Here is a 13,419-nt window from a genome sequence, read left to right on the forward strand (position 1 = left end):
CGACCATGTACACATGGTATCCACCATACAAGCCATCTCAAGGCAACAACAAGCATGTAAAGATCTCGAGAAGCTTGATCTGAATATATGTGGATCATCACATGCACCATGTAGACCACACGGAGATTACATCAAGCATGTAAAGATCTCGAACAATTAATTACTACCTTGTATAGAGACCACATGGACCATGTAGAGCACACCATGAGAAGAAAGAGCACACCATGAGAAGAAAGAGCATACAAAGATCACATAGAGTCCACTTTGCCCATGTATGAGATACATGGATCGTACATACCACACAAGGTAGCCCATTTTGACCATGTATGGAGACCACATGAACCATGCAAAGCACATTGTGAGAAGACCGAGTTGGTGGAGTTCCCATAGATCTATTCGAGCATATCACATGGACTATATAGAGCACACTTTGACAATAGAGCTGGACCACATAAAGGTCACATACAACCCATTCCCACCTTATACAGACCACATAAAAGGTTACATACAACCCATTCCCACCTTATATAGACCACATAAAAGGTCACATACAACCCATTCCCACCTTACACAAACCATACAAACCATATGGATCTATATTGAGCATGTAAGCCATCCCAATCGTACACGTTCTATATAGACCACTTTGAACACATACAAGCTATATCAATCACATAAGGATCACATGTAGTCAATTGCCACCTTATGTGGACAATTAGCTTGTCCATGCACTAGATTAACCACATATTAAGATGCTTTATGGATTATCTAGGCCATGTACGCAACCTATTTCCATTTTCTAGGTACAATATAGACCATCTAAACCACATAACAGCTATACCATAACACATTAAGATTAGTTAAAGGCCATCCCAATCATACGTGTGCAACGCTAGTTATTGGCGAGTCCAATCAGCATTCATTGGCAGTGAACTGTGAGACCTATTCACCTACCAACACTTGTCAACCTCATTAAATGAGTCCAGTTCATGGGTATGATTAAAGTCCAATTATGTATAAGACTTTGGATGATTAAAGTCCAATTACGTATAAGACTTTGGTTACCACTTCAACCTACCATCTAGCCAATGACTAGCTTTTAGGTTAGGTAGCCTGGACCCAATTATAGTGTCTAAATGAAACCCAATTGGACCTCAATTAGAAAATTTACTCTCGAAAGGATGTTCGAAAAAATTTGTCGCAGGGGTGTTTCATACGAAACCAAGTGATTTTTAAAGGATGGCGCCGTCTCTTCTTCTGTTTGTTCAATGTAGTGATGAGGAAAATCAACTCGTCTTCCCAGAGGCATCGCTCCGCGCCTGCACATTCCCACCCTCCTCCTCCTCCTCCTCCCACCGAGTGGGATTCCGTAAAAGAGCAGCTTCTCCAGTTCACAGCAATAGTCTCTATTGCCGCCATCGTTGCCTTCTTCGGAATTACTCTTGTGGAGTGGCAGAAGCGGCGATCTTTACCCTTCTGTGATAGCTTCGACTCCGAGTTTCATGGTAAGCTATATTCTCACAGTTACTGGCATAGAATCCTGCTCTAAAGTATACTCTGTCTTTGCTTGGAACTCGGACGGGGAGGTCATGAGTTGAATTCAGGGCCACAAGTTCTAACCGCCTCCGGGCAGGCATGTAAAAACCGCCTCTGACGTTACAGGAGGGAAACTAAATTTAGCCCCAAGGTGGTTGAAATAAACATCAGGCGACAGAGATACAAGCATAATTCAAAGGGCCATACGCATGAAATGAACTAATAGAGGCTATTGCTATGAGACACTCAGAAGGATAGACAAACACTTCATATACCAGACAGAACTATGAAAACATAGCGGAAGAACCACAAATAATATAATGGTACCACACTGAGCTGGAACGGCCGGCCCCTCGTAGGAACTTCTTTATTCAGCTGAAGCTTTTACAAGAAACCAAGGTGTGGGTGCAGACTTGCACCGGATTTTCCACAAAGCGTCAGCAAAAACTCTCATAGAACAAGTATAATATCCTAGCTTGTCCCTATTTGCAGAAGTCAAGCCGCAAGTCAGACTGTCAAATCCCGAGATCTCTCCGTGAGGGAAATCTGCAAAACAGCCATGAAAAGCAAAACAAAGCAACGAACCCTAACCCTAGAAGGCAAAGCGGAAGAAACATATCTGGGTGCATGCATACTCGCCACACCCAACCATGACAGCCCTGAGCGAAGCTCACAATCTTGGCCGTCTCCACCGAGCCATGAGCTAGAGCGTCATGCTCTTGTGAGTGCCGTGCCATCGTCCTCATCCGGTGTCCCCTACCACCCGGGGTTGTCCCCCAAGGACGTCGGCCTCCTGCGCGATGGTGCTCCTGCTCCACGTGCTCTGCACTTTTGGGCTCCATCCGTCGGTGTGTGCCTAACTGGTATCCCTCCCCCCAATAAATAGGGAAGGAACGCCGAAAAAACACACTATCAATAGCGGACCAAAAAACACATGTCCGCCCACAATATATCACACTCTAGCTCGCCAATCTGCTTGCCCCTAGCGTGCACATGACATACTCCCCTTCCTCAAAAGAGCTCACTCTTGAGCTCAAGAAAAAGAACTCAAAGAGAAGTTGTCACACTCGTAACACTAGAAAAACACCCTCTATTGGTCGAAACCAATAGTCTCAAGGACAATCCGACTAAGAGGTCGACCTGCTCAAGTAAAATGACATGAGTGTCAATTCCTAGTCACAAAAGCTGAATCCGGAGCAAATGGATCATCTAGGTAACTCGAAGTTGACAATGCTACCAATACCAGAGGTAAGCAACCATTGTTCTAAAGAGTTATCCCGAAACCAAAATTATCTTCCATTTGACTACCATGCTTTCATCTTGATGTTCTCTATAAATCTAGTCTAGAAAAAACCACAAAACTTGGAAAACCCAAAACCTACTATACTGAAGCCTGAACCAAGTGGAACACAATAGTAGTCTCTTCCCAAACAAGAGAAGAACCGATCTTCTAGAAAAGATCATCAATCTATACTTCGTTACCTCGGAAGTCTAACTTTTCAAACAGACCTCAGAAAGTCTATGAGTACCTTGGACATGAAAGGAACAACTGTTCCAAACAGACCTAGTTATGACACAAGCTAGCATCTATCATAATTGTCTGTCTGTATCAAAAGTAAAGTATCTATCCCTCAAAAATATTGAGATAGCCTTGTGTTTGTAGGCGCAGAGTCTGAATGAAGTCTTGACAATCTAGCGTAGCTCCGTAACATGCAATGGATCATGGCGTCCCATACCACCATGAAACACCCCATACCTGTGCTACGATTACTACAAAACACTAGTTTGTGGATCTGTCGTGATCTATAAAAAACAATAAATGCCAATGGCTGACCATGTGCCACAAACTGAAACAAGTTCTCGAAAAAAAAAACTCCGAACGAGACTAGTGATCATAATTCGGTCCAGGGATTAGACAACATCTGTGTACACAAAGAAGAACAACCTTGACTAGCGTCCCAGTCAAAGCATCTGACTAAACCCATAAAATCTTGGAAACCAACACTTGCTTCCAAAAACTTATGTGCATAGCACAAATTCTTGAATAACCATGATTCAATGGTCTTGGTACAAGAATAGGCGAGTACACTTGGAATAGCGTAAATATCTGTACACACTCCTGCTATGGACATAAAACTAGAGGACCATCAAAACCTTAAGGACTGATATTAGGTTTATGTCTTGCATGGTACAAGGCCATGACTAACCCTGTGTCCGTGAAGTTCTTGGAGTAAAAACTCCCATGTGTATACCAGAACAAACATGGTACTTGCATAACACGGTATAACACTGTGCTTTTATTGTTAAACTCTATCTTGCATGTTCAATGCATGTGAAAAAACAAACACATACCTCATAACACGCTGGTCCAAAACTGAGATAGAACGAAGCACCTGCATCCGAACCTCGCAAGTACACCACAAAGTCCTGTACACAACCTAGACATCTTGGAGAGAGAAGAATCCGAAGAGAGATCGTAGAAAATCATGTCGCCATCACTTGTTGTTGTAGGACAGCCCATTGACAATCGTATGCCTCTGTTCGGACAACCTACATGTGGCTGTCAACAACCCTTGGCTGTGTGTCGTAGACCTCAGGTAACACGGATGGCTGTGGCATGTGCGGCTCTGCCAGACTGCCCTGCATCTGCATGAGTGCGTGCACACGTCATGCGTGGCTGCATGGGAAATAGCCCCAAAAACTTGGGCTTCCTCACCCTAAAGGGGTGCCCGTCAACAAGGTATAGTCCCCATGTGGGCTGCCACAAGCCCCATCGAGCCCCCAGTCCTTGCAACCGCCGACAGCCCTGGTCGACTCCAACAGCCCTTCATAAGCGCCGTTGAGAACCCTTCCCATGTCCGTCGCCTAGGCGACCAGGTAAGGGACCCCCACGTGCGCCATCGGCTTTGGGAAGGTAGGTGTTTTTTTTTTGGGCATTAAAAAAAAACGTACCTGTTTCTTTAAAAAAACAATGTGCTAATCTTGGCTCATTTTTTTTTAAATAGTAAACATCAGTTTTTAAAAATAAAAACGAACCTTAAAAAAAACGATGCTTTCTTTTCCCATGCTTCCCCTTTTTTTTTTTTTTGGCTGCTACTTTTCTTGTCCCCCACATGCTCTGGTTGCCGCTTTTCTTGTGCTGCTGCCGCCCACCTCACTTTCTTGTGGCTGCCTGGTGAACTGCACGTGGGCCTCTGCCTATCGTGGCGGCCAGCCTGCTGCCCTCCTTTTGCCTGGCATGTTGCCGCACTGCCTAGCTGCCCTGTGCGCCTTGGGCTGGCCGCCCACAGGCCTGAACATGGCTGCCTTGTGGGCTGGGCCGCCTTGCAGCCCAGCCACACAGCCGTGGGCTGGCTGTTGGCCACACAAGGCTGGCTGGTCACAATCTTGGCTGGCCACCATGCCACCAAACTGCCCACAGTTGGGCAAGTTCACACGAGCAAAAGCAACGCAGCAGCAAATTGAAGACAGCCCAAATCACACGAATCCCGAGGTGCTCTACACGCAGCCATCATGGGCATACAAACATGGTGCTTTTTCTCACAGCAATCATGGCATAAAAACCACGTGCATCCATGGTGCTTTTTCTTGCACACCTGCCAGCTTTCTCTCTTTCTCTTTCTTCATCTTGCAATAAACCTACACATGTATGCTGCAGGAAACATAGAAAGAACTCACCCGAAGGTGTCCCGCTCGCATCTTCCTCCCGGAGAGGCTCTGATACCACTGTCAAATCCCAAGATCTCTCTGTGAGGGAAATCTGCAAAACAGCCATGAAAAGCAAGACAAAGCAACGAACCCTAACCCTAGAAGGCAAAGCGGAAGAAACATATCTGGGTGCAGGCATACTCGCCACCCAACCATGATAGCCGTGAGCAAAGCTCACAATCTTGGCCGTCCTCACCGAGCCACGAGCTAGAGCGTCATGCTCTTGTGAGTGCCCTGCCATCGTCCTATCCGGTGTCCCCTACCACCTGGGGTTGTCCCCCAAGGACGTCGGCCTCCTGCGCGATGGTGCTCCTGCTCCACGTGCTCTGCACTCCTGTGCTCCATCCGTCGGTGTGTGCCTAACTGGTACCCCTCCCCCCAATAAATAGGGAAGGAACGCCGAAAAAACACACGCTATCAATAGCGGACCAAAAAACACATGTCCGCCCACAATATATCACACTCTAGCTCGCCAATCTGCCTGCCCCTAGCGTGCACATGACACAGACCAAATGTGTGGGCACTGTAAGACTCTACGGATGCTAAACTGTAGCTGCTGAAAGCGAGCACTGCTGTATGGAGGTGGCTAAGAGAAGCTGTACACGGCTGGCAGCCAACAGCCCAACAAAGGAAAAGGTGTTGCACAACCTGTTTACGGCCAATTGAGGAAGAGAACCAACTGCTGTCGACAGTACAACTAGCGCGCAGAGGAAAATGGAAAGACAAGACAGCTAGCTGCCTGCTGTGTATGGCCAGCGCATGGAGAGCCACCAATTGTACCCATTGGCGGCTGCTGTACAGCTAGCGCAAGGGAAAGAGCACCACCAGACAGCTATACAGCCAGCGCACAGACACCTGCAGTCAGCGCTGTACGACCAGCGCGCTGTCACCTGTAGGAGGAAAGAGAGAAAAAACAGTCGGCTGTTTGTTGCAGCGTATGGCCAGCGCAAGGAATTCACTAGAGAAGACTGTGTACAGCCAGTGTTGAAGGAGAAAAAGAGAGAATTGCTACCGGCCAGGAGATGAGAGCGCCTGTTGACGATCCAAAGAGAAGCTCCCCTCAGCTTTTTATAAAGTCGACCAACCTATATTTGATGTGCTTTTTCTTTTTTGCTGAAAGTAGCTGAACTTGCCCAAAATATCAGTTTTTGTGCTTTTCTTAGGCTTGTAGCCGAAGTTTTCCCTAGGTGCCTCCTTTTGTCCACCTATCTGTGCCGAAAATAATAATATGTCCAGCCCTTCATTAATGGTGTGTGAACATATTGACTTATAGGCATTATAAGTCACTTTGATGAACAAAATCCCATGCTGCTCATATTCTGTAGCCATCTTCCAGGCCAACTTTGCCAGTAAAAACTTTAGCTTTCTTCTGGAGAAAATCCCTGTTCTCACCTTGGCCTTGCTCAATGTGTGAAACATTGGTCAAGACTGGTGAAGGGACCAAATGGTGATACCTTGTCTCTGAACACTTTTTTGGTCAAAGAAAGTGAAGCAAATATAAAATACAGATGTAGGCCTAGGTACAAGACCTGTAAATGCTGGAAACTGATGTTTATTGCTGAAATCTGAGCACGAGGGAAGTCCGTAGGTGCTGTACAATGATGAGAAGCAGTAGTAGTTGCTAATGACCTCAACTGAATGCTGAAAAATGAGATGTGGACTGAGGGAAAGGGAGCCAACCCTTGTATACTACCTCAGGATGCTGGTCGGCCAGCTGTAGTAGGCCGACAGCATGGCTGTAGCATTAAATGCTACACAAAATGCCTAAAAATACCAAAAAATGATAGAAAAATGCTGAATAATCTCTACTAAGATATGCCAATGTAGGGCCTCATAAATGGCCAATACAAGCATGGAAAAAATGATGTAGACCCTCTGGAGATGATATAATCCAACACCTCCGCTTCAGCGCCAGAGGGGCGGTCCAATACCAGCATGTTGAAGTAACACCTCCATAGTAGCTCTCGGAAGTGGTTTGGTGAAGAGATCAGCCACATTGTCCTTGGTAGAACAATAGCCCAGTCGAAGAAGGCCCAACTCGATCCAGTCGCGTACAAAATGATAATGCACTTCAATATGCTTGGATTGTCCCCGTATCAGAGGATTCTGTGCTAAAGCAATAGCACTTTGAGAATCCGAGAAAATTGTAACTGGGGAAGTGTTGGCATAGCACAAATGCTCCAGAATTTGATGAATCCAAAGTGCCTCAGTAGAGGAGAGAAGGTAGGATTTATACTTAGCCTCGGTGGAAGAAGCAGAAACAGTCCTCTGCTTTTGAGACTTCCAAGAAACCAATCCAAAACCAAGCATGAAGCAATATCCAGATGTAGACTTCTGAGTATCAATACAGCCTGCTCAATCAGAATCTGTGAAGCCAACCAAATCAGCACGAGTAGGGGATGCCATAATCTGAAGTACCTCAAAGATAATGAAGAACTCTCAAAGCCGCCTGCCAATGAGACCTTCGAGCGGCTGATGAGAACTGGTTGAGGACACTCATAGCATAGGAGATGTCTAGACGGGGTGTTGGCAAGGTAAAGCAATGAGCCAACAATCTGCCTATACTCTGTGGAATCCACCAAGGGTGTATCATCGTCCTTGGATAACTTGGCATTGGGATCCATGGGACAAGAGAGTGGTGTACAATCTGACAACCCATAAAGTGTGAGTAGCTTCCTCACATACTTCTGTTGAGAAATGAAGATACAGTCATCTTTATGCCAAACCTCCAGCCCAAGAAAATAATGTAGAAGGCCAAGATCAGTCATCTCAAATGTCTCTGAAAGCTTGGACTGAACCTGTGTGACCAACCCAGTATCTGAACTAGAAAGAAGGAGGTCATCAACATACAAAACAATGACACAAATATCTCCATCAAAAAGCAGCACATAGAGATTGCTGTCAGCATATGCCCTCTCAAAGCCAAGAGATAACAAGAAGGCATCAATCTTTTGATACCAGGCACGGGGTGCTTGTTTGAGACCATAAAGAGCCTTCTGCAGAAGATAAACATGGGTGTCCTGTCCCTGAATCACAAAACCAGGAGGCTGCTCCACATAAACTTCCTCCTCTAAATTTCCATTCGGGAAAGCGGATTTGACATTCATCTGGAACACGGGCCATCCGAAGTGTGCAGCTAGAGCCAAAACAATCCTGATGGTGGTATACCTGGTTGTAGGAGCAAATGTCTCATCAAAGTCTTCACCTGCCTTTTGAGCATATCCTCGTGCAACAAGGCGGGCTTTGTACTTGTCCGAAGTATCATCTGCATGAAAATTGACTTTGAAAATCCATTTCACACCAATAACACGACGATAAGAAGGCCGTGGTACCATATACCAAGTGTTATTTCTCTCAATAGAGGCCATCTCTGCTTCCATGGCTTGCTGCCACTGCGGCTGTGAAAGAGCCTCCTCTGGACTCTCAGGCTCATCAATCTCTTGGAGAGAATTCATGAGAGCATAATTCACTATTATGAGATGTGGAAGCGTGAGATCATAGTTGCATTCCGTACCCGTACTCATCCGATGAGTACCTTCAGTACTTTCCGTACCACTCCATGCGTACCGTACCTCGTATAGACAAGGTCTTCATACCAAATATGAGGTTCAATGTACAACACTTATTTGGCTCGTATTTTAATTATTTTAGTAGTCAGTGGTCATTGCTCAGTATGGATATTAGATATCTCTTATTTTATATGCATACATACATACATATATAGTAAAAATTGTAAACGTACTTAAAGTAATTATCTTGATGCGTACTTTACGTACTTGTAAAGTACACGTACCGTACCACACCGTACCTAAAGTACTCAACCACTATGCCATGAACTGCGAGGTCCAAGGGTGGTGGTAGAGATCTCGTTATGGAGCTGTGCATCAGTGAGACCAACATCTCTAAAGAGTTGCTAAACCCACGGAGGTAGGCCAACCTTCCTCTCAAAGCGTGAAGAAGAAGATCCAGCTATAGTAGAGGACTCATTCGATGCTGCTGGAAGTGATGATGAGGTAAGCACTGGTAAGGGTAATCCCGGAGTCAAAGCAGGACTCGTAGAGGGACTGGAAGCTGCAGGAGCTGATGCAACGGGAATAGGTGATTGTAAAGGAGCAGCTGGCACCGGGATTGCAGCATGGGGAGGAGGAGGAGCTGGACGTGGAAGAGGTAAAAGATCACTAGCATCTGCCGGAAATGGATCATCCAAAAAGTCAGAAGATGCATCAGGTGGAGAGGAATCAATGCCAAACAAGCTCTCATCAAATCGAGCATCACGGGAAATGATGATGTCATCAACCTCTGGATCCCAGAAGCAGTACCCTTTGGATCTCAGACTGCAGCTTATGAAGATCATCCTCTTCGACTTCGGGGCGAGTGTGGTCCTTTTCTTATCTGCTACATGCACATAAGCAACACATCCGAAAACACGAAGATGAGATACAGAAGGCTTGTGCCCTGTAAAGGCCTCCTCCGGAGTCATCCTCACATGGCTTTTGTGAGAGAGCGGTTAATGAGATAAACTAAAGTAGCCACAGCTTCACCCTAGAAAGCAGGAGGGAGACCTGCATGATGCAACAAAGCACGAGCCATCTCTTTGACGGTCCGGTTCTTTTGTTCCACAACTCCATTCTGCTGAGGAGTGTAAGGAATTGAAATTTGTCGGTGAATGCCCTTCGAAGCAAGGAAGTCATCAAATGGTACAAACTCACCACCATACCAGTCCGGAGGAATGAAACTCTACTCCCAGAGTAATTTTCCACCACGCGATCCAAGTCCTGAAACTGGCAAAAGCATCTGACTTGCGAGCGAGAAAACATACCCAAACTTTGCAAGTGAAATCATCCACAAGAAGAAGAAAATATCGAGCCCCGCCAAGAGACTCAACCTCCATAGGTCCTGCAAGATCTGCATGTATAAGCTCCAGTCTTCGGGTTGCTCGATGAGTGGCCTCCTCTGGAAATGCATCTCGATGATGCTTCCCATCATGCAGGATGAGCAGATGTGTGAGAGAGACTTGAGCTGAGGTAGTCCACTGACAACCTGCTTAGAATGGAACTTCTGTAAGGCAGCAATGGGTACATGACCGAAGCGAGAATGCCACAAAGAAGTATCTGCCTCAGAAACCAAAGCCAACACGGGTGAGAAAAGTTGATGAATATGGGAATCAGTGTGAGGGATCTGGGAAGAAAAATTGGTTATCTTGTAGAGATCCCCATCATGGACTCCATTGGCAACAACTGAGAGAGTCTTCCTGTCGATTCCTTCGATGACCTCATCATCAAATTACACACCAAGTCCCTTCTGAGAAGCTTTGTATACTGAGAACAGATTTTTGGAAATTTGTGGTACATGTAGAACATCATGTAAGGTGGCAGAGGAACCCAAAGAAACATTACCAACACCGGTGACAGAAAGCGAAGAGTTGTCGCGGATATGAACTGAAGAAGAGATAGTCTGGTAGTTCTCCAAGATATACGCCTGATTGGTCATGTGGGTAGAAGCACCACTATCACCATTCCACCGCTTCAGGTGTGACACTAACCTCTTCAGGAGAAGTCATATCTGTGATCACGAGGAATGAATCCTTTGAAGAAGTGGATGTATCTGTGACTGCCATGCATGCAACTTTGGCGGATTCCTCCTCTGAAACTTTGCCTTTATCTTTGGTGTTGTCCTTGTCAGATGCTTTAGAAGCATCCTGGGCTTTATACTTGGCTTTTGCTGCTCGAGAATCATCACGACGAGCAAAGCAGCGAGCCTCAGTATGACCTGTCCTGCCACAATAATCACATTCATTGCTTTTGTCCTTGGATTCCTTAGAATCCTGTTTACCTTGCCTTTGCCTTTGTTTTTGTTGTTGCTGCTGTTGGTGTTGGAGTTCCCTTTGCCGCCTTTGCCTTTGTCTTTGCCCTTGTCAGAGGCAACAAAAGGAGAATCCAACTTGCCTTTTCCGCGAAGCATGCACTTGTTGTGGAGATAACTCACGACTTCCTCAAAAGGAGAGAGAGGATCACAGAAATAAATATTATTCTTGAAAGAATCAAAGGAAGCAGGTAACTTACCAAGAAGTTTATGGATGGGATTGTTGATGGTGCTCCCATACTCCTCAAGTTGCAGCTTGATACGGGAAAACTCTCCAATCTTCTCAATCAGGTTACTTGACTCAGTGATGGTGAGCTTCTCCACAATCATTTACTTGGGACACAAGATCACTAGAGATGGATTGAGCATTGACTATGACCAAGTTCAGAAGGTTTTGGACTGGCCTATACCAAGAACAGTGAAACAACTTCGTTCTTTTCTCGGTTTTGTTGTTTTTCTTCGGAAATCTGTACGGGAGTACTCTCAGCTCAGTGATAGAGACTCTAAGTTTTCAAGTGATTTTTGGAGACTTGTTTTTGAGAAGTTGGAAACAACTTTGAATTTGAGTTCCTCATATCATCCTCAATCTGATGGCCAGATTGAAAGAGTGAATCTAATTTTGGAGGATATGCTTCATGCATATGTCTCCAAAAGACAGAGTTCATGGGAGGATTATCTTCCTATGTTAGAATTTGCATATAATAGTACTAAGCATACGAGTATAGGTTTTAGTCCTTTCATGCTTATGTATGGTTTTCAACCTAGATCACCTGTTACAGTGGGATTTTCAGAACTTAAGCATGATGCAGCGCGTAATTTTTTGCAAGATATGCAAGAAATGTTACAAGTTGTGAAGGAATCTATTAGAAGTGCTCAAGACATAGACAGATTTTATTCTAATAGACATCGTTCCCGCAGAGAGTTCTCTGAAGGAACGATGGTGTATTTGCGAGTTTCGAAAGATTCCGAGATTGGATTGGTTGATTTTTTTTTTTTTGAAAAAAGATCCTTCTATTAGTTAATGAGAAAACGCCATAAGGCTACAAAGCTCACCTCACAAGGAGGGATAATAAACACAGTGAACACCGGAGCTCCACCCCCGTGGCTGGCCGCTCTCTGGGGGGGCTACCTAGTAGTACATGCTGGGGGTGAGAAGAGCCAAACTGGAGGCCTGTAGTGCCAAGTGACATCCTCGCCCCTCGCGATGAGGAAAGGGCCAGGCTGCCAAGTGCGGAGGAACGCCTTGCGGCGACCTCTCCTGCGATCCGAGTCGCCCTGAAGTTTCCCTCAGTGTCCTCTCAAGGTGTGAATGATGTCCACCCAGAGGGCCTGTATGACCTCCGCCGGTGGAGTCGCCTGGCGGTCTATGGCCTCCCTGCATCGGGCTCTCCATATGTGCCAAGCCGTCATGCTGCTGATCATCTCCCATCTGTGCCTGTCCCCCTCCTGGGAGACTGCCGAAGAGAAGTCTGGCGTCGGAACCACCGCCATCGCCCTGTCAGAGACCTGGATGGTCACACTGCCAGGGACGTCCTCGTATCCAAGGGCCGGGCCGCTGTCCGTGGCCCAAGCCACCGCACCCCACGTTGCCATCATCTCACCTGGCGAGCCTGCAAAAACCATCCTGAGAGCGCGCTGCCAGACCTGCTGTGCCTGTGGGCAATCCCATAAGCAGTGCCGCTGCGACTCCTGTGCATGGCCGCACTGAGGGCAGGACGCTGGGTGTCTGCCAAGAGCTAGCCAAACCCCCACAGCCAGTCCTCTATGCGCTGCAAGCCAGAGAAAAAGCGTCACCTTCCGGGGCCGGAAGATGGCCCAAAGGCGCTGCCAGAAGTCCCTAAGGAATGCATGGGAGAGTCCGTGTCGCCGCCAATGCTCGGCCGCCGCCGGGGTGCCCGTTGCCCTGTGCCTCTGGATCCGCCGCCCCAGCCTCGCTGTGTACTGAAAAAAGGGGGTGCCTGGGCTGGTAGGGGCCGAGTGGCTTTGGATCCCACTGAAGGCGAATAAGAGGCCTGCTGTCCCAAGCCCATAATCTCCAAGAAAAGTCCTCCCCTATCGAGGCCGGTGAGGGGTCTACATGCCACTGTCTCTGATGAAAGCCGACCACCCGCACCCTCTGAAAGATACAACCCTGGAACTCATCCAAAACTAGTCGGGTCCTCTGAAGCTGGCCTCCCTCTCCCACCTCGAAGGTGAGTGGGGCGACTCTCTGTGCTGAGCCGCAGACCGCTAGAAGGATCTCATGCCGAGTAAAGACTCCCATCCACTGTGGAGGTGGAGGGTCCTGTACTGGAGTCCGCCACTCCCGGGGGA

General features: G+C 46.8%; 1 protein-coding gene across 1 annotated transcript in view; it reads left to right on the forward strand.

Annotated features, from left to right (window-relative positions):
* Positions 1 to 1,215: 1,215 nt before the first annotated feature.
* Positions 1,216 to 13,419, forward strand: part of LOC147631406 (Man1-Src1p-carboxy-terminal domain protein) — a 64,594-nt gene continuing 52,390 nt past the window's right edge. The window contains exon 1 of the mRNA XM_086809087.1: positions 1,216 to 1,505. Within this exon, the coding sequence (XP_086665213.1) occupies positions 1,277 to 1,505 (229 nt within the window). The 5' untranslated portion in view covers positions 1,216 to 1,276. The remainder of the gene's footprint in view (positions 1,506 to 13,419) is intronic.

This window comes from Cibotium barometz, chromosome 15 (genome assembly GCF_041138505.1).
Source record: "Cibotium barometz isolate CiBa-2024 chromosome 15, ASM4113850v1, whole genome shotgun sequence".
NCBI classification, from domain to species: Eukaryota; Viridiplantae; Streptophyta; class Polypodiopsida; order Cyatheales; family Cibotiaceae; genus Cibotium; species Cibotium barometz.